General features: G+C 40.6%; 3 protein-coding genes across 5 annotated transcripts in view; 1 reads left to right on the top strand and 2 right to left on the bottom strand.

Annotated features, from left to right (window-relative positions):
* snx17 (sorting nexin 17) overlaps positions 1-1,878 on the bottom strand; it is a 36,083-nt gene extending 34,205 nt beyond the window's left edge. Inside the window, exon 1 of one of the 2 annotated variants that reach the window (XM_051960529.1) lies at positions 1,553-1,878. Coding sequence is in view for 1 of the 2 variants with exons in the window: in XM_022211792.2 (XP_022067484.1) it covers positions 1,112-1,171 (60 nt within the window). In the remaining variant the exon portion in view is untranslated. Of the gene's footprint in view, positions 1-1,111; positions 1,262-1,552 lie in introns of those variants that run through there. The other variant, XM_022211792.2, reaches the window with a different exon arrangement.
* Positions 1,183-5,610, top strand: atraid (all-trans retinoic acid-induced differentiation factor; the record flags this gene model as incomplete). The annotated part of the gene is made up of 8 exons (XM_022211803.2): positions 1,183-1,382; positions 2,525-2,552; positions 2,698-2,831; positions 3,746-3,814; positions 4,236-4,307; positions 4,409-4,530; positions 4,616-4,716; positions 4,805-5,610. Coding segments are annotated over 8 exons (831 nt in total), but the record flags the coding sequence as incomplete, so codon positions are not given.
* Positions 5,611-6,305: 695 nt separating this feature from the next.
* Positions 6,306-12,888, bottom strand: eif2b4 (eukaryotic translation initiation factor 2B, subunit 4 delta). Of its 2 annotated transcripts, XM_022211771.2 has the most exons (14): positions 12,801-12,888; positions 12,276-12,319; positions 11,997-12,177; positions 11,620-11,835; positions 11,001-11,083; positions 10,601-10,627; positions 10,055-10,146; positions 9,820-9,934; positions 8,790-8,866; positions 8,530-8,632; positions 8,309-8,436; positions 7,858-8,035; positions 7,604-7,784; positions 6,306-6,649 (listed from the first exon to the last, which is right to left on the bottom strand). In XM_022211771.2, the coding sequence occupies exons 1-14, from the start codon at positions 12,820-12,822 to the stop codon at positions 6,444-6,446; spliced, it is 1,653 nt and encodes a 550-aa protein (XP_022067463.1). In that variant the 5' UTR covers positions 12,823-12,888; the 3' UTR covers positions 6,306-6,443. The 2 variants fall into 2 exon arrangements, with proteins under 2 accessions (XP_022067463.1, XP_022067472.1); XM_022211780.2 differs by lacking the exon at positions 10,601-10,627.
* Between the last annotated feature and the right edge of the window lie 7,584 nt (positions 12,889-20,472).

Below are 20,472 nucleotides of genomic sequence, written 5' to 3' on the forward strand. Positions count from 1 at the left end.
CAAATAATAGAAATTTTACTGCAGTTTTTGCATCTGGACCACACTGGACCAGGTCCTGATCTTAAACCACAACATATTAACACATTAAATCCAGATTAGCTTGCCCCAGAGAGGGCCAAAGGTGTTTAAAGCACACTATCTGATTGGTAAAACATTTATTCTATTCATGAAAATGCACAAATATGTCATTTGATTGGGTTTTTTGCATGTAAACCACATCATATCAGGTCCAGATTTAAAATCGCTCTAAGACTGCTCAAATCTGATCCGACTGTCCTACAATTGCCAAAAATAATTTGTTGAAATGCAACACTTTTACATTGTGCTACATTTTTTTTTGCATATGGACCACACTGGACCAGGTCCTGATCTTAAACCACAACATATTAACACATTAAATCCAGATTAGCTTGCCCCAGAGAGGGCCAAAGGTGTTTAAAGCACACCATCTGATTGGTAAAACATTTATTCTATTCATGAAAATGCACAAATATGTGATTTAATAGCTTTTTGGATGCATGTACCACATTAGACCAGGTTCAGATCTACCAAGACTGATCCTACAGAGGCCAAACCTAAGTGTTAAAATGCAAATAATACAGATTTTACTGCATTTTTTGCATCTGAATCACATTGGACCAGGTCCTGATCTAAAACCCCAAACTATTAACAGATCAAATCTAGACTACATTATCCCAGAGAGGCTAAAATGTCTTTGAAACACACAGTTTATTTATTAAAAAGCAAAAAAGGGAGATTTCACTGCTTTTTTGCATTAGACCAGATCCAGATCTAATTACAAACAACTCTGACAACAAAAAGAAGCAATTTCAGAATAAATGTTTGCTTCTGCCCTGTCATTCTGAGCAGTATTCAGCACTGCAAAAAACACATAACACATTGCTTCTGTATATTCCAAATATCTCAGACTCCTTGAATGTCACACTGACATTTGGCAGGTTGCAGCTGTTTTTTTATTGTATTTATCTGTCAATAAACTGCCCCACAGCAGTGAACAGTGAAACTCCTGCTGCATTGACATTAGCCCGACCTGTGGCCAGCTGAAGGGAGATAGAAAGCAATAAAAAAAAACACACATTATCATGCTCACCACATAGGTCGAACCGTTTTCCCCCGAACGAACCTCCGTTTCGGGTATGGAGAAATGCATTTTAGCCCGGAACACTGGGTGCTGCTAGACGACGGGTCCTTAAACGCCACCGCAGCCCGCGATGGAGAGGAAGAAGACACCACAGTTTGCTCACGAAGTCCTCTGCAGTGACTGACGGCGGAGGAGGAGGCGGCTCTCACACGGTTCATCCACCGGTTTGGAAGTCCGGGGGAAAGACTTATATCACACGGACAACTAAACTTTCTCCCACGTCAGTGTTTAAACTTTTCTCTCTGCCGTTCCCGCAGCAGCCATGTTTGCAAGTGCTAAGTAATTACACCTTCACTGTTGGCATTAGAAACAACCCTTTCGCTCACTTTTGTTTTTAATGTTCAATTTTTATTTTTGGCGCAATTCGTACAAAACTTAAAAACCACCTACTGTTATAAGCTGACTCTCAGAAGCTAATTCGGCTCATTAGCAGACGAAGTTTCTAGATTCAAGGTGCAGTTTGGTTGGTCGGTTGGTTTGTTGCTACGAAGCGTCGTACAACCGTAGCTTCGATGTATGAGTGGCCAGTTGCACTTGTTTGTGGTTTTCCGGACCCCTACGTTCGCCGAAGAAAATTCCACACCGCAACAGGAGGTTAACGCAGATAAAATGTGGGCTTTGTGGCAGGAAAAAAGCGCAGATATACCGTTGCCGTCAAGGCATTCTGCGTTCAGCGTACCTACTGGCCCGTCAAGAGGCATTGCAACAATCCTGCTGGGCCGAACCATCTCGTCCCCAACGAGGGGTGGCGTTTACTCCTCACTAAACACGTAGTTTGTTGTGCGGAGTAACACAACGGCTGCACGGCTTCCTAACACAATTAAATATTGTATAAAAACATTTTGTTAACAAATCGCAAACATGTTTAGCTCCGTATTCAAATCCTACAGAATTCCTTCATTTGAAGACCCCACTTCTTTTGGTGCAGCCCAAAGTGACAGTAAAATCGCAGTCAACAGTCTTTACAGTCCAAAAAAAAGAAAATAAATAAAATATACTTATTTTGTTGCAATAACTACGTGCTGATGCAATATTTTAATGAGAAAAAATCCTCTCTGGAAAATCGAATTGCTTGTCTTTAACATTAAAATGATTTTTTCCTACTAACTACAAAATTAAAAAAAATATTTGGGCTGTTCATCTAACATTATTTTTGTTATACTTGCTAAAAATGACGGATATGTTAGAATAAATCTTCCTTATGCGTAATTGCGGCGCAAAATTAACGCAAAATGTTGGCACAGCTTCCTGTCACGTGTCCGCTCCAGTGCGATCATATGACCCACAGTCGATGAAAATGAAAGCTGTCTACAGCTGGCTGCGACCTGTAGCGCTTGTTTTGATCTTTAATTTATGTTTCAGGACAAGTTTTCAGCTTACCGAGCTGCAGGTAAGACTGATATTTGAATCTAGACTCGACTATAACAAGATATCAGCTCACTACATCCACATTATCATTGATAAACATCACGTTTGGATGGATGATCAGGACGAGTCATGTTGTTTACAAGAGTGTTTTTTTTTTTTTTCTGTAGGTATGTAGGATCTGTTCCGGGACAGTCCTAAATGGTACCGCTGTGGGTCAGTTTTGCTCTGAATCCGCTGGACGGATAGACGGGCGGTGCTGCTGGAGGAACGACACCGCAACTGACTCTGAACGCATCATAGGGTAAGACTCTAATGCTGCTTTCAAGGTCCGGGCAGTACCAGTCCCAAGTTTGGACACACATTCAGTGGTTTTTATTTATTTTTAATTATTTTCTACATTGGCACATTAATACTGAAGACATCAAAACTATGAAAGAACACACGTGGAATTATGTAGTAAACAAAACAAACCAGAATCTATTTTAGATTATTTGATGGCAGCTTTGCACACTCTTGGTATTCTCTCAGTAAGATTCATGAGGTCATGTCCTGGATGGATAGGTGTCCAGATAGCTCAGCTGGTTAAGAAAGTGATTTGTAAACAGAACTGTGTCAGAGATGCAGGTTCGATTCCAGCTCATGATCCTTTAATGCATGGGTTTCCTGTTTTCCTCTCTATCCTTGGCAGAGGTCTGCAGTGCTTTTCTAGTTACTTTAAGACATGAAGGTCAGTCGACACAGAAAATTTCAGCAACTTTGAATGTATCCTCAAGTGCAGTCGCAAAGTCCATCAAACTCTGATGAAACTGAATCTCATTTATTTATTGATTTATGTAAACCTTTATTTAACCAGGTAGGCCAATTGAGAACCAGTTCTCATCTACAATCACATGTTCATTGCAGAATAATCAATAATACTAATAACTGACAGGAATTATGAATAAATAGACATACAACTCAGTGGAGTTTTCTAATCACTATGAAACTACAAATAAAAAGCAGGAAAAGGGCGACTCTGGGCTCTAATCTTACAGTTCAGACTACAAAGTAGATCTGCTCCGTGCTTTAAATTTTAATTTTATCCTCCTTTTCTTTCAGTAAATGTTGTTTATTCTGATCTGTCTGTGCCTACGTTGTTGCCAAATTAAAACTGACTTTCTGCTGCAGTTTTTCTAATGTTATTTCTGCATAATTAACTCTTTTTGTCATTTTCAGGTTGGATCTGTCCAATTGTTCACTGACTCACGTGGATGATCTTCAGGAAGCGTCAACGGCGGTAATAATGTGAGTACAGTAAACACAATTAGCTGTACTATTCCTGTAACTATTCCTCAGTGACTGCACGGTTATTTTCAGAGCAAAGTGTAAAAACAGCTGCACATTATGAGTTTTTTTTCTACAAGAGAAAGAACTTTTGCTCTCAGGAAACATACCTCACGTATACAGGAGATTCAGCATGATCGCAATGTAGATAAGAACATTCTTAGGCGGTTTCTATTTTAAGCAGCACATGAAATCTGTCATCTCCTTTACTGGCAGAACTAAAAGTGTAAAGAAAATGAAATAAACAGACCTTAAAAAATATCCCCACTCACGTCCTTAATTATGACCATTTCTTATTATTTTTTCCTTATTATTTTCTATGTGGTACCATGTGTTGTTGTCCTTCTAGGAGCATTTTACCCAATAAATGTTTCTATTACAGGGACCTGTCACTCAACCCCATAATCAACATGAGTGACACAGCATTTCAAGGATTTCGTAAGTTAAATCGCATGTAAGTATCCTGCTATTAAAATCTTAAAACTACAACAGAATCTCACCAGCATTGGTTTTATTTGTCTATTTTTTTGTTAATAGATTTTAATGTCTCCTTAGGGTTTTGCCTCAAGACACCGTCTGTCCGGGAGGAAACACTTCCTGGGAAAAAGTGGAGGTCAAAGAGGGGAACCGATTTTGTGAAGGTCAAATAAACATGTGCAACCAGACTGGACACATGTGTAAGTTCCCTCTTCGTAATCTTTCATAATAACATCCAAAACTGGTAATATAGGACGTCTGCGAATGATTTTTTGACATCCACAGCCATCAATTGTCCGGAGAACTCCCTCTGTGCCCCCTTTGGTCCCGGATTCTTTGAGTGCAGTTGTGCTGATCGCCACCACGGATACAAGTGTCTTCGAGAGGTCGGTCGTCTGCTCTGTCATTATCTAGCTCATTACACGTATGCATGTGTTGAATATTTTGATAATCGAAGCTATCATTTGCTAACAGGGGCAGTTCCCAGCTCTCCAGGTGTTCGGACCTCTTGCAGCGTCTACACTTGTGATGTCGTTCCTTCTGTGGGTCACTCAGAGACGTAAAGCCAAATCGCTGTGAGGCGAAACTCCAGTCGACTGACTTTATTCTGATGAAAATTTGCTCCTTTTGAAAGGGAAGATGCTGACAGGGAAGTGCTGGCAAAGTCTGCTGTTTTATGAATTTTACGCCTTCTGTACACAGCTATGTTTTATTTAAGGACATTTTTAACACTGACATTTTTTGTTGTTGCTCAATCAGAGCAATTTTAGACCAACTATTTGCTCCAAGTTTTAAAATGAGTTCTTATTTTTGTTAGAACTGACCGCTTTTAACACTTCAATGCACATAAGGTGATAGCAAAGGTGGTTAATGGAAGTCTTTGCTTGGTGCCAACAAATGGTGAATGTGTCACACCAATACTGACTTTATGTCTTGAACCTTGTAATTATAGAGTTTATTGCATGTTGAATATGAACTTCAGTTCAAAAAAAAACTTGTAGGTTTTAATTTACTGTGAGCCCATGAGACTGCAGAGCTGCATTTTTTAAAATTCAATTGAACTTTTTAGTTGTAACTTTTATAGGTCATGGTACTGGAACACAAAATCTCAGTATTTCCAGCTTTTGGGTAAAACGAGACACAAAATGTGAGATCTGTTTGCATTTTAGCTTTTGTTCATGGGTTCCATGTGGTAAAATGTCTTGAAGTTTACAAGCAAGATGCTTTGATGTTACTTCCCAATTAGAATTCAGGGCTTTAATAAAGATTTTAAAACTGTACATCTGTTTCTTTTGCTTGAGGTGCCACCATTACAGTATTCCGGCACTGTATTAATCATGTATAAAAGCAGTTTTCTACTATTTGTCTAAAAAAATTCACCTAATTGGAACATTTATTTATGAACATCAGTCCTGGCTACTCCACAAGGCCAGATAACAACCTCAAGATTACTCATTTTGTTGGATATTACAAAAATTAATCAGTAATCCCTGTAAAGAAAAACAGTTTACATCTATAGAATGTGTTTTGCTGTTATAAGTATCATCTACCAACTGTAAGACCATGAACACATTAGTTCTTTTGCCAAAAACTGCTTTACTGCCCGGTTTCACCCTTTTGTGTTCAATTGATCAGAGCATTAAAACAAGTCTGAGCAATTTATGAGAGCCATAAAATTCCTCTGAGATAGCTCAGCTCCAGCTGTAATTAGAAAACCATTTCTGGCTAGTTTAAAATTGCATGCGGTGGTTGACAGCCGGAGCGTGTTGTGAACCACAGTGGGACTGCTCTGCTCTAACTACGGGCAATTAAATGTTCTGTTGTTAAGAAACAGTGAATCTATTAACATCTGAACACTAAAATTTTCCTTTTACCAATGTTAAAAAAATGAATAACTAACCCTCTCGGCACACCGGCCTGAAAAACAAATCTGTGTAATTATCCACTTGTACCATAAAAACACACATGGACGCCGTTTAAAAAGCATATGCCATTTCAGATAGATATTTATTGCATGCTAAAAGCACGATATTTTGTGTTGTGTGCTAGCACTCATGCACACAAACTCAGAGATCCAGCCTCTTGGCTCAGACTGATGTGAGATGGCGGCCGCTCACTGGTCCACGTTTTTGACTCGCAGCACCACGGGGACCGAAGTGCACGGGATCATTCCCAGACCCAGATCCGTGATGACAAGATCCACGAAATCAGGCGGCGTCACGTCATAGACCAGGTTGAGCAGGCCGAGAGAGGGCACTTCCTGCCAGTCCTTCAGGTGGGTCTTACCTTTACGCGTCACGATAAGGTCATCTGGGTCATCTGGAGGGGAAAAGATGAAGATCAGATGACAGTTTAGCATAAACACCGATCAGGCATAACATTATGACCACCTGCATTACATTGTGGTAGTCCCTCTATAGCCTACTGTTAAAATGTTTAGGGTCACTGAGAAATGTACTTATTTTTGAAAGAAGAGCTGTTCTTTTCAATGAAGATAACATTAAATGAATCAGAAATCCAGTCTAGACATTGTTAATGTGGTAAATGACTATTCTAGCTGGAAACAGCTGATTTTTAATGGAATATCTCCATAGGGGTACAGAGGAACATTTCCAGCAACCATCACTCCTGTGTTCTAATGCTACATTGTGTTAGCTAATGCTGTTGAAATGCTAACTGATGATTAGAAAACCTGTGTGCAGTTATGTTAGCACATGAATAAAAGTGTGAAATTGTCTTGGTGACCCCAAACTTTTGAATGGTGGTGTAGGTCATCAAAAATGCTCTGAACCATTGGGTCTGGACCAGAGGACCTCTCAGGGTGTCCTATGGGGTCTAGTACAGGGACATTTGCAGTGGATCCTTCAGGTGCTCTGGGTTGTGCAGTGGGGCTTCTGGGAATCAAACCTGTTCCTCTGCATCCTGTTGATGTTTGATCAGAATGGGGTCCAGGAAGTTTGGAGGTCAAATCAACATTTTGGATGGCTGTCATGTTCCTCAAGATGTTCCTAATTGATGTTTTTGCAATAGGACGAGGTGCATTTTCATACAGTGACATTTAGGATTTGCATTAGCCTGAAGGAGTGTGCTTGCTCTGTTACTATGTTTCTTTTGGTGTCGAAATCTCACCAACATGGACTCCAAAATCCAAGGCACCAATATGATCAATGTCATTCACTTCACCTGACAGTGGTTTTAATGTAGCTGATTGGTGAACATGTAAAACTGAGGGTTTTGGAAATCAAATCAGTCATTGTGGAGTGGCTTCCATACCAAGTTCATTGGATACGAAGGAGTCCGTCTGCACCCTCTCGCAGAACTTGTAGGTCTCACAACACACCAGAACAGGCACATTAAAGGCTTTGGCCACCAGAGCTATCTGCGATGTCCCCACTCGAGACATGACGTAACCATTGGCCAGCAGGGCGTGAGCACCAAGGAACACCTTCGATACCTAGAAAACAACAAAGAACGTTAATCTGAAGCTCTTACAATATCGGCGCCTTACTCATCTACTTCATGATCACCTCTGGAAGGACGTAGGAAACGGCCGAGATAAGAACGTAAGTGCAGCTGATGCCTTTCTGCACCAGGCGCCTCAGAGCCTCCCTGCCCTCCAGCCGAGGCCTGCTGTCCACCACGATAACGCGGAACTTCCTGCTTTTCTCGAAGGCCTCGCACAGGATGTGGTTGACTAGTGACGAGCTAGGAGAGAAGATGGAAGGAAAGATAAACATTAGATGGCGTAATACTCGGGGGAAATGTGGAAAGCGAAAACAGGGAATAGAAAGTGTTAAGAGTGGTTTAAAAAAAGAATGTGTGTCTGGATACACAAGTGTTGCACTTGTGTACCAGGAAAAACAATTGAGCAATGCTTAGTAACGAGAAACCACAGATTTAGCAGCTGACAGTAATCACCAACACAGCACGTAACCTGTTTTTTTGTCTTGTACAGTATGTCTGCAAAAGGCGACTTACCATCCGTAGATTAGGATGACGTCTCCATCACTGATCTTCTCTATGGCAGACTTGGCAATAGCTTTAGCAGCAAGAATGATCTTCTCATTAATGTAGCACTCGATACAGTTCAGCAGTTTGCTCTTTGCCTAAACAGAGACGAGCAGATGCATTAATTGTTGAGTGTTTTGAGTGTGGATTCATGTGAATTTTGCATACAATTTCTAAAATTTCATACTAACCTCTTCTTCTTTGCACTGACTAGGAATATTAGAGATCTCTTTCTTAATGTATTTAATTGCGTTTCCCATACTGGCTGACAGAGGGCGACATTGATTCAAAAAACTGAAAAGAAAAAAAAAAAGGCAAATTATTTTGTGTGTTCAACCAAAAATGAAAACATTCAATTTAGGGACAGTTAAATTATTCTGGTTAGGATCCAGAAAAGCTAAAACACACAGTGACGGTACATGACTAGAACAAGAACATTTTTTTTAAATACCTGATATAAGGTTTCAGCTTGTTCACCAAGTCTCTTGATAGCTCCTCATTTGGAGGTGTCGTATAGTCCCTTATTACCTGAGGTGGAAAAAATACATTGTTTTCATTAAGTTACTTGAAATCTGACACCAATAAAAAAAATAAGATAATGTTAACCTAACATTATTACAACGGTTTTGACACAAACCAACATGAAAACTGACTACTTATTCTCAAAATAGGAACGTTTCAGCAACATTTATGTAATTTATGAGGACTCTGTGTATAAATGAATGGAAGTGTGGAGGGTTATTTGAGTAATTCAATTACTAAAATTCCTCGAGGCAAAATTCTCTGAATCGAGGCTTCATTTAATCCACTACATACTAGACCCCAGGTCACTGATTAGTCCGGACCCAGACTTCATCCTGTACAGACCTGGACCTATGATTACCTTAGAATTATAAGGTGATTTTAAATTCGACGGGACGCTTCTATTTTAATAGGTGCAGCTTTTCTAGCGTTTACAGCTTTTAGCAGATCAGAGGCTGAACTATGAAGGTAGTTTGACATAGTCAGATTTCCTTAGAGTCAGCTCGACAAAAATTAAAACCTCATTCAAAGTTAACAGGTATGAAGGTGGTTTTCAACTTTCTTTGTTAACTCAGAGTTTCGGCGTCAAACTCGTCTCAGCAGTTTAAACAGACCAAACATAAAAACAGATTTATGAGATTTCTGCATAACCAACTAAATACATGTGGGGTTCCCATGGCTTTGAGTTTTAATAGAATACCCCTGTACTATAGTATATATGTACAATACACTGTAGATGCCGGCCCATGTTCTGCTAGGACAGTTATTTCTGTTGCAAAACACGCTCACTTCTGCTTTTGATGCTGTAACATGCATCATGCTAAGTGTGGAATCAGATTACTCGATTAATCACCAGATTAATCAATAGAGTACTCGATTAGTAAAACAATTGATAGCTGCAGCCCTAGATGTGTGACCAAAACCCCAGAATGAATGGTTTGTGCTCTGTGGGACTCCACCTGTTTGAAGGCGTGAAGCAGGGCAACAGAGCGAGCGTTAGATCCTGTCACAATGCCCTGCGAATACTGGAGACCCAGTCGAACAACAGCAGGATGAATCACCGTGGAAGGAATGCTGCAAACGACAAAAACAGTCAATAACAATCAGCGAGACTTAAGTTAATCTCACGACTAATGACTGGCAATGCATGAATCAAACTCTGTTGTACTCTACTGTGTCGTACGGTCCGTTTACCTGACTTGCTGCGTTAGAGGCGCTTTGCGACTGTATTGGTGGAGATGAGAAAACAGGCTGACTTTGTAGCCGTAGTCCATGCGGAGTGGGATCTGAAATACAAACAGGCAACATTTCAAAGATTAAAACTGAGACCCATGAGAGAAATAAATACTACAAAACTGTTAGCTACTACACGACTAATGAAAGGCTGCTCTACATTAAAACTAGGCAACAAACAAAGCCAGAATTTTACAATGTCTGATTCTGTGGACTGTCCAAACTGATTTGTAAGGACAGCAGAGTCAATAATAAGATAACCCAAGGCCCGCACAGCAAACAGCTCAGTGTTGGAGGTGAGAGCGGCATACAAAACACAAACACATCCTACCGACACACCACCTCCACTTTCATCAAGTTAAAATCCTTCTCAGTGGCTTTCTACTGAGCAAGCGGCGATGGTGATGTTTTACAAAAATATTTTATGGGTTAGCAAACAAACCAGAGTTTTAAAAAAAAGAAGTTAACGGCACACATTTTGTCAAGCCTGACTTCGATGGCTTATACCTGTTTATCAGCAATGTGCCCTGGTATCTGAAAGAAATGTTAGGCACAAACACATGCAGTTATAAATGTTTGAGAGGCGGCAACGTTCTATTTGGGGGGTAAATTACAAGAATCATGCTAAGTAAATAGCAATAAGTTGTAATAAGTTGATAAAATTCTTTAATAAATCACTGGAAGTTTGTTTTTTAGTAGAAGTGGCCCATGTGTAATTGGTCCGGTAATTGTTTAGGCATCCAGACGACTGTCGTGAAATAAATAAAAAACATTTCTCATTAAATTGTACCTCATTCCTCTAACTTAACAGAGTATGTACAATGCCAATGTCTGTTCTGTATATACTAGCCATATATCTTGAGTCAAACAGATCATGCTTTAAGTGTTAAAACATAATGCATCCAACCTGTTGCCTTTCCAGCTTCTTGGCCAGCTTCTTTAAAACGTCTGGGTTGTCCACCTGAATGTGTTCTGGGAGCCTCTTCACCACTGAAAAGACAAAGAGTGTGACGTTCTCCACAGTGTGCCAACAAGCCAAAACAGTACGAGCACCCTTAATCAGTCTTTGGGTGCAAAACAAAAAAACAAAAAACAGCTCTCAGGGCTCCAAAATGGTCACATTTTCGACCTTTTCCCGAGAGTGTGCAAGTTGATATTTCAACTGGTTGCATTTGTGCGAGTGAATGATGATCATTAAGCTGTACTGGTGTCACTGTATTATTTTTATAACTTTGGTGTTGATGTGTGTTACGCAAAGTGACCTGCAGCTGATTATTTTTTAAAAAAAAGCAGTCGGACAAAGAAAGGTCCGACACAGATACCTGATGATCAGAGATCAGGTGGAGGCAGGAAGATACTGAACAAGTGAAGGAATAAAAGGAACTCATTCTCTTGCGATGGCTAACACAGAAGTAGGGCCACAAAATTAAACTAACATTAATCATAATAATGATTTTTAGCTTCATACCATTACAGGAACAGTACCTACTGTAGGCAACTACTTATGTTTGTGTTCATTATGCTACCTGGCTGCAGCTCATTAGGTGGTGCTTTCGGTTTGCTCGTGGCAGCCTGTTGCCCCGTCTCTCCCTTCTTGCCCTGTTTGGACGCCCTCTCAGCCTCTTGCCGAGCTCTCCTCTCAGCTTTCAGCTCCGCTTTACTCTTAGCCGGCTTATCTGCCAGCACAGGAGCCTCTGAGGCAGGCACGGAAACCGGTGCAGGAGCAGGCACTGCTGAAGGAGCTGCAAAAGATCCAGACGTCAACGTAAGAAGGTTAATCACAGAGGTGGTTACAGAACATATTCTTCACAAAAATCACAGATGAAACACAATGACAGATGCAAGGACTTGATTCTCACTGTGAAAATGTGGTTCCGACCGGCGCTGTTCAAACATTACGCACCTTTCTGTGTGGTGGACTGTGTTGGAGGCTGGGATGCTGGAGCAGCCGAACCGAGAGGCTTCTTTTCTTTCTCACTTTCCTGTGAAGCCTTGTCATCTTTTTTCTCTTTGTTCTTCTTCTGCTGTTTCTTCTCTTTCCTCAGCCTCTGCTTCTCCTCTTTGGTCAGCTCTTTGCCTTCACTCTGTCAAGACAAAGACAAAAAGGGAGTCAATAATAAGGAAATCATTTCACCTCAAACAAGACTACTGTGGTAAAGTTCAAGCAAAAACAAACACTAACCTTTGCACGATCAAATTGCATATCATCTTTCTTGTCAGGTCCCTCTGTAGGACAAATAATGGATGGATACATGATTATACTGTTTAACACTATAATACAGTACTTTTTTTTAGATAAATGACAGTGATAGTAGGGAAAGCCAGCACTATGGGTGATGCTGCTAGCTGCTATCGCTGAACTTCATCGGTTTTCATGACACTAACACAACAACACAACTGGTTTGCTCGAGTTATTTTCAGAGCCTATTTGGCTTTAAACACTCCCATTATTAATTAATTTAAAAAACACAAGTAAAGATGATGCAATACCATCACAATGTCTGCCGTTAAACTACTCTCTCCACCGCTGACTGGCTTACGATGCTAACGTTAGCATCTGGAAATTAACTTCGCCACGACCCACAACTAAAGACCCTAAAAGCGGTAAAAAGACACCAGCTATTTCTCCACGTTACAACCACCGCACAGGTGTTAAATTACCTGGAAAGCGACATAAAGTTCAGCTGTTAGAGACTCTCAAACTCACCTGTCACTCCACTGTCAGCCATGTTTACGCTGCTGCTTCACTTCCTCTGCTGCTGCTCAAACTGCAGCTGTGAAAAAGTCACAGCGACCCCTGCTGGACACAGGAGGAGCCACTGAGGAGTTTACTGTTAGTGGGTAGAAATTAAATAAAGTTACATCTAATTGTATTACTCATCATTACCTGTTTTGTTAGAAGTAATTATTTGTATGTTATATCTCAGTCTGGAAAACTGAGCAAATAGTTGAAGGAATCTAAAGCTTTTCTTCCTGTTTTCTGGGTCACTTATACACTACCATGGAAAAGTTTGGGGTCATCCAGGCAATTTCATGTTTTCCACGAAAACTCACACTTTCATTCATGTGCTAACATAACTGCACAAGGGTTTTCTAATCATCAATTAACATTTCAACAGCATTGGCTAACACAATGTAGCATTAGAACACAGGAGTGATGGTTGCTGGAAATTTAGTTCAGGGGCCACAGATGGGCCAGTTTGATCTCAAGTGGGCTGGACTGGTGAAATCAGAGCAAAAAAATATATAAATAACCACGACTCCAAAATGTCCCCTTTGTTTTAGCGCAACAAAGTGCATTCTTTTCACACTTAATGAAATGGATCATTCCAGAATTGGAGGACATTTAATTTCCCACCCATCAAATTTCAAAAAATCCATGTACATAATACTAAAACATGCAGTTGTTGTGTAAATTTACTTGTCCCGACATCAAATCTAAAAAAAAGACACACAAAACAAACAAACAAAAAACCTAGGAGAAGAGTGTTTGAAAAATATTTTTTAAAGTAAAATGTCATTTTCTCTTGTCCCACCCCCTTGATGACCAAATTTAATTTCAAATGAAACAGATAAAATGAAATTTAAATCCTTTTTAGGTATTATTTTTTTCATTGATGTCTCTTGTAATTGTTGGAACATTTTTTTAAATCAACATAATATTTGAGCAGAGCAAAGCTATGTCCTCTCTTCTATTTTTCATGTTTTCCTAACATTGTCAGCCTTGATTGAATGTCTCACTCTACCTCATACTATCAGAATAAGATAAATTCTTTTTACTGTTTTACGGTTTGTCCTCTTGGTCAGCAGTAACAGCTAGCTAAATATCTAGCTTCTACTGCTGAGAAAAGGCTAACATTAGCATGGATTAGCAACCCTGCTACTGTGACTAGAGTAGGGTTAGCAAACAGATAAAACGTGGAATAAAAATGGTCTCATTGATGTGTAAGCTGAGCCAATCAAGCCTTTGATAGTTTATTACCTATTATTGATGAATATGTAGCAGAAAACCGTAGAAGAGAAAGTTTATTTTTCAAAAAATTTTGAAGCCCAAATGTCCTCTAATTAACATCATAACCTGAAATATCTCAAGAAAAGTAAGTGCAATTTCAACAATATTATGCCTCATTTTTTTTTATTATTGAAACATCACAACTTAGAGTTCACAGAGAGTCTAGAACTCAACAATATAGTATGCTTAATGATCAAAAAACAACTTGTCAAGATCTAGAAATCATTTGAAATTTATAGATTTACAAATTTGTAGTTAACCCTTAGATGCATAAGTGGGTCAATATCTTTGAAATGCAAAGTTTTTATCGTTGCACTTTCCAGCTATTCTTCAAAAACATGTTTTTTTGATGTCATTCCATTTTAATTTTTAAGTTACCTTTTAAAGTTTTAAATAATTTGTATAAGAGGTGATGAAGTTCACAAATTTGGAGGGACAGAGAGCAGCAACATAAAACAGAAAAGAGTGGAAAAATGTCAACAAAATGGATGTTAACTTTCTTCTATTGCTGTTCTGTGTAATATTCTTCTTTTTCAATTATCAAAGGGTAGAAAATGTGTTATAAAGTGAAAAATAAACATGCTTCAAGCATGAAATCATTCGTATGTGGACAAAAATATAATATAAACAATAATAGAAATTATTATTCTCAACCAAAAGTGGCATTAAAAACACATTGATTCTTATGTGAGTAATTTTTGACCTACTTATGGAAGAGTGTAGGGTCAAATCCCCTAGGGGCATCTAGGGGCTAATGTCGTCTCTGTAGTTAGTTTAGTTTAGTTTATTAGTTTAGTTAACAGGGACAATGTACAAACACATTAATCTTAAAAAGAAAAGACGCTTTGCACCAGATTATAGCTATTGCTAATTTCCATCTGCAGTCCCTGGGTAGATACAACATATATAATGAATATAAAACATTATATTAAACAAATTCTAAAAATTAACCTTAGCTCGTCAATAAAATACATCAGATTACACATACATTTATATATAACTTATTCAAGATAAAATCATCGAAATATATAAAACAAAAGTAACAACAACAATAAAATCAAAACATTACGTTATTTGAATAAAAAGAAACACTTTAAAACGGACTAGTGCTGACATGTCTGATTATTGAGAATACATGTTTTTAAATTTTTGGAGAAAGTGTGAAGATCTACAGATGTCTTCAGACTAACTGGGAGGTAGTGTAATGTTTACCCTTTGCAAAGTCATCCGTATGTTTGACACCCCTGCTAAAGACATTGTTCTATCGTCTTCAGATTCAGTCGTTGTTCACTGACTGGAAAAATGAGACAAGACACATATTTTGCTTTTTTTTAAATAATTTGCTTGCTCATTTTAAAGCAGAAGGACATAAATTCAACACTTTACGTTTTCGGTAGTCTTTTATTAGCTTTTTAAACACACATTGCCGCAGTGGAAGCAACCAAATCCAAGACGCTACAGAAATCTGTGTTTAAATCATTGTAACAAAAACCTCTAGACTTTCCCCCCTACAACAGAGAGCAGCTTTTCGCCACAACGCCACCGTGTCTGTGACTCCACGCTGGTGTCTGCTGACTGAATTCACGACGCAGTAGCTGGTTGAAGGGGACCAAACCTCACAGAAACACCTGACTTGGTTCCGTTTGACCAGCCACAGCAAGGCGTGTTGCTTCAGCTGCAAGAGGAGAGGGGCAATAGGTGGAGGCATGCAGAGGGTCGGGGGAGGCAGGAGGGGAGGAGAAAGGAGAGGGAAGAAATAGAAGGCCATCTGCCAGCTGTCAAGTCCTCTTCAGTCTTACCTGATGAAACACAGAGAAAGAGAGAAAGAGAGAGAGAGAGGGAGGGAGAGAGAGAGAGAGAGAAAGAGAGAGAGAGAGAGAGAGAGGGAGAGAGAGAGAGAGAGAGAGAGAGAAAGAAGAATATTAATGAGGGGGCACAGAAACATGTTCCTCCTTGTTACCGAGCAGAGAGTTCCTATTTAGAGGTTTGGGAAGCCTGACAGCCGCTGACATGTCCCTACTTCCTTCCAGAGCCAGCGAACTTTCACCCTCAGTGACAGTGCCTCCCCGCTTCCTTTTTTGAGAGCTCTGTGGTTGCTATAATGGGTGACAGCTGTGGTCTGTCAATCCTCCTTGACTGGGGCAGGGCAGGAATTTTTCAAGAAGTCCCCGAGACCCGATCGGCGGGCCCGGGGAGTAACGCTAACCGTCCACGTGCCGTCCCGAGCTGAAGGAGAAGGGCCTTTTTCACCTGTTGTCCTGCCACACATGCTCGTGAACCCTGACATCCCCCACCCCGCCCCCCTCCCATCCCATAAAACACACAAAGACACACTCTATAGAGGCCATACTGCTGAATGAGAGCTGGAAAGAAGAAAAAAAAAGAAGAAACAAAAAATTCCTCCGGTGTCCTCGGTGCTCAGGTCCCCTTGAAACCACACACTTCCTTACATTCCATAAGTGGTGTATTAATATGGGGATATAAGGAAGCATGTCCTCGCAAGGGGCAACAACTGGATCGGCTGCTCGGCGGACACAAAGCGCCCTTTCACACATGAAGAGGAGCAGGAACAACCGGCTTAACAACGGTTAACTGTGACAGAGGGACTGCAGATGAATGGAGCTAAACATACGGAGACGTCACTGCTAGTTGTAAAAAATTAGAAAGGATACATGTTTTTGCTTTATTGTCATGCTGTGGATGCAAAACTAGAATAAAGACTGTTGATTGAAGTTATGCCAGTCCATTGAGCTCTGTGATGCCGATGCAAAGATGCTGAACGGTGTTTGAATAACTGTGGAGGGTGAGGCAGACACTGACTTCCAGCACATAGAGGTCACACTTCTAAACATCATGCCATGCTGAGTCACTTCAGCTGTCTAATACTCCTTTAAGAGCACCATTAACTCAAAAGGACACCAAATTCTAAAGTAAAATAGACTTGATGAGACTTTAAATATGCTCTACTCACCTTCGTTGAGTTCCTCTCGTGGTTTTCTTGCGCCAGGAAGCTGAGGTTGACATGGAGGCCGCAGTTTCTCCTTCACATTTACTCCCCTGATAAACCTAACCGCTGACAGGTCAACCGGCTCCCAACCAAGAGACCATCTGGAAGGCTGCTCTGACTCATGTCAGGACCCCACATTTCCTGATTCTTTCTTGAATCAGGAAATGTGGATGGAGGTGAGAGAAGCTGCGAGAAAACATCTAACTGCTCTGACACTTGATTGAAATCTAAGAAGCTGTTCAGATCTCTACAAGACAGATTTAAATGAAAAACTCTAACCAAGTCTTACCCCTCATCCCTGATGCTGCCTTCTATCCACCCAAACTCATCTCAAACTGACCCTCCAGCTTCCCCCTGCTCCTCTCTGCCCTCCTGAGATCAACCATCCTTCCTCTGGATCTGGCCGGTGGATTGTGCCCACGGCAGGCCTTGCAGATCGGCCTTTTCTATCCCGCCAGGAGCGCGCCCCCCTCCAATGCGGCCTCCCACCTGTTGGTGTCCTTTAGAAGCCCGGGCCTCTCCTGCGCCTCCTGTCCGGCCCAATCAGGGCCCTGACAGGGGGGAGCCAGCCTGTGAAATCACACCTCTCAGCTGTTCACACTGGGCTTGAGACACCCTACACCCCTGCCGTTCCTCTCTGCGTCCAGCCCCCCGCCAACCCCACTCTGCCTCTATTTTACACCGAATGTCAATGGCTCCTTTTTGGAAGAAAAAAAAGAAACAGGAGAAAGAGAAGGGATACAGAGAAACAAGGAAGCAACTGCGAGATGGGCGTGTTTTTTGTTGTTTTTTTTTAAACCGGGTTTGAGGGCAGAACAGCAGTTACAGCAGGCCGTGAGTCACAGCTGAAGCCAAGGTTGAGTTTCATCCCGCTTTGGGCTTCACTTTGGCTTCATTGTATCGTTTACAGCCGCAGGAAAAAGTGACGTTCACTGTCATCGAGCGCCTGAGGGCGGCTTAACCGTTTTCAAAGCATTTTATGTGACGACATGATGATTTAGATGTCGAGCCGCGGCCTGCTTCCCCGTCAACCGAGCTCTCTGATTAAACAGTAATATAAACTTCTGTCCATGAAGCACGGCCGCTGATATGTGAGCAGTGTGAATAAGTTATACGGGTGTTCCTGTGGCACCATAAAAACAAGCAATAAATTCTCCAGTGGCTGCAAGGTGACCATTCAGCCACCTCAGAAAACAACGCTGGATGTAGAATGAGCTGCTTTCATGAGGAGAAACACCCAAAGAATTGTTGGTAATGGTTTAATTATCAACCATTTAACCAGCATATGCTCTCCTCAGTGATCATACTGAGTGACGGTTTTGAATGTATGTCGGTTTTGAAGCATCTGTGCGGCCATACGGTGATGGCCAGAGCTGCAGCGGGTTCATTTTCCTCTGCAGCAAGCACAAGCCGCTCCGCTAAGGTCAACACCTGTGTTCTAAAATCAGCGCTGGGGTTGGGTGTGATAGGAACCCGGGCCTCATTCACAGAAAGCTCGAGCTCAGAGAGGGGGGCTTATATTGAAACCCAACGCTCTCGCTATTTTCGAGGCACTCGCCGTCCACAAATAGCAACCTCCAGCCGCATCTTTGTAGCTCCCGTTTTTTTTTTTTTTTTTTGAGGGCCACAGGATGTTGTCTAAATTCGACAGTTGTTCAATATTTCCCATGGCCCTCGGCCAGGGTGTATCACAAATGCAACATTTCCACTAATGTCAGCTATGCGACCGAGGCCCCGGCCAGTTATATCGCGGTGCTGGGAATATCAGATGACTTTTGTCGCTGAGTGGATTCTTGGTCGCTCACACCGGACACAATGGTAAAGACGCGAGTCATAATCCTGCTGTTCCTCTTAGCAGGGACAGCTGATGACTGCCACATACTCGCTCAAAGGCCGGGGATTTGCCAACAAACAGTGGCCAAAGACTGTCATCTAATCATCTGTTTCTCCTTCATCATGTGTCATGAATCATGTAAAAGAGCTCATCTTACTCCGTAATTTTATTTTTTTTATTCGTCTGTCAACCCCTCTTCTGTTTTAGGCAACTCAAGGTGCTTTACAGTGGCACAGAAATGCATTTAAATCACGATGATCTAAAAGTAAGACATTAAAATCATAGAAATAAAGCATAAAAACGCATTAAAAGTCAAGAAAATAGACAGAGCATCTAAGAGAAAGCTGCAGTAAACAATGTGGTTTTCAGACCTCATTTAAAAGAGCCGACAGTTTGAGTCGACCTCAGGTGTTCAGGGAGTTTATTCTACAGGTGAAGGGCATAATACCTGAATGCTGCTTCACTGTTTTTGGTTTTTGGTTCTGGGAACACTCAGTAAACCTGTCCCTGATGACCTGAGGGCTCGAGATGCTTCATATGGAGCTAATACGTCCAAAACCATTCAGTGCTTTAAAGACCAGGAGTAAGATTTTGAACTCTGTCCTTTGACTAACAGGAAGCCAGTGTAGTGAGTGGAGGACTGGTGTATTGTGGTCCAGTTTCATGGTGATTCTTGGTCTTAGTTGGGACTCTGGCTTGATTGATTTCTTGTTATGACCTGTAAAGACACCATTACAATAACCTACTGAAAATAAATGCATGAACAAGTTTCTCTGTGTCTTCTGTAGACAAAAAACAATATTCCACTGTACATATTGGACACTTTACATTCTAAATGTTATTCATTACATCAGCACCTATTTATGTCATTTGCACATTTTGTCCATTTGCACATTTCTGTATCCCTCTTGTATATTCTTGTAAAGTTTGTTAATTTTTTCTTTCTATATCATATTTTCCAAATTCCTATCGGTTTTATTATATTTTTATTATATCTTATTTTGTTTTATTTTATACTACGTTTACTTTATACTTGACCCTATTATTCTGCGTCATCTTGTTTACCCCCTTGTTGAATATCCAGCTGCTGTAATAACAGGATTCCCCCCTGTGGATTAATAAAATCTGTCAAAGTCTATATTAGAATTTAAATTGGATTCTTATTTATTACCCTGGTGGCAAATTTATGTGGGTTTTTTTTGTTATTTTTTTTAACACAGTACTTCCTTTACACTTACTCTTACATAGTACTTGTTTTACTTACAGCATTTTTTATTTAGAATTTCCCAGATTTAGATTTGTATATTTCTTCTTTTAACATCTGTTATTGTTGCTGAGTACTGCAACTCTATACATCATGTTAAATTCCTCGTGTGTGCGAACTCACTTGGCATTAAAGGATTTTTTCAATCTGATTCTGATTCTGAAACCCTTGATTCTTGCAGTGTTCTTCAGGTGCTAACAGGGCGACTTAGTGACGGCTTTCAAGTGGTTGAGTCATTAATGATGCTGAGGTTTCTGCCTTG

The sequence above is a fragment of the Acanthochromis polyacanthus genome, chromosome 16 (assembly GCF_021347895.1).
Source record: "Acanthochromis polyacanthus isolate Apoly-LR-REF ecotype Palm Island chromosome 16, KAUST_Apoly_ChrSc, whole genome shotgun sequence".
NCBI lineage: Eukaryota > Metazoa > Chordata > Actinopteri > Pomacentridae > Acanthochromis > Acanthochromis polyacanthus.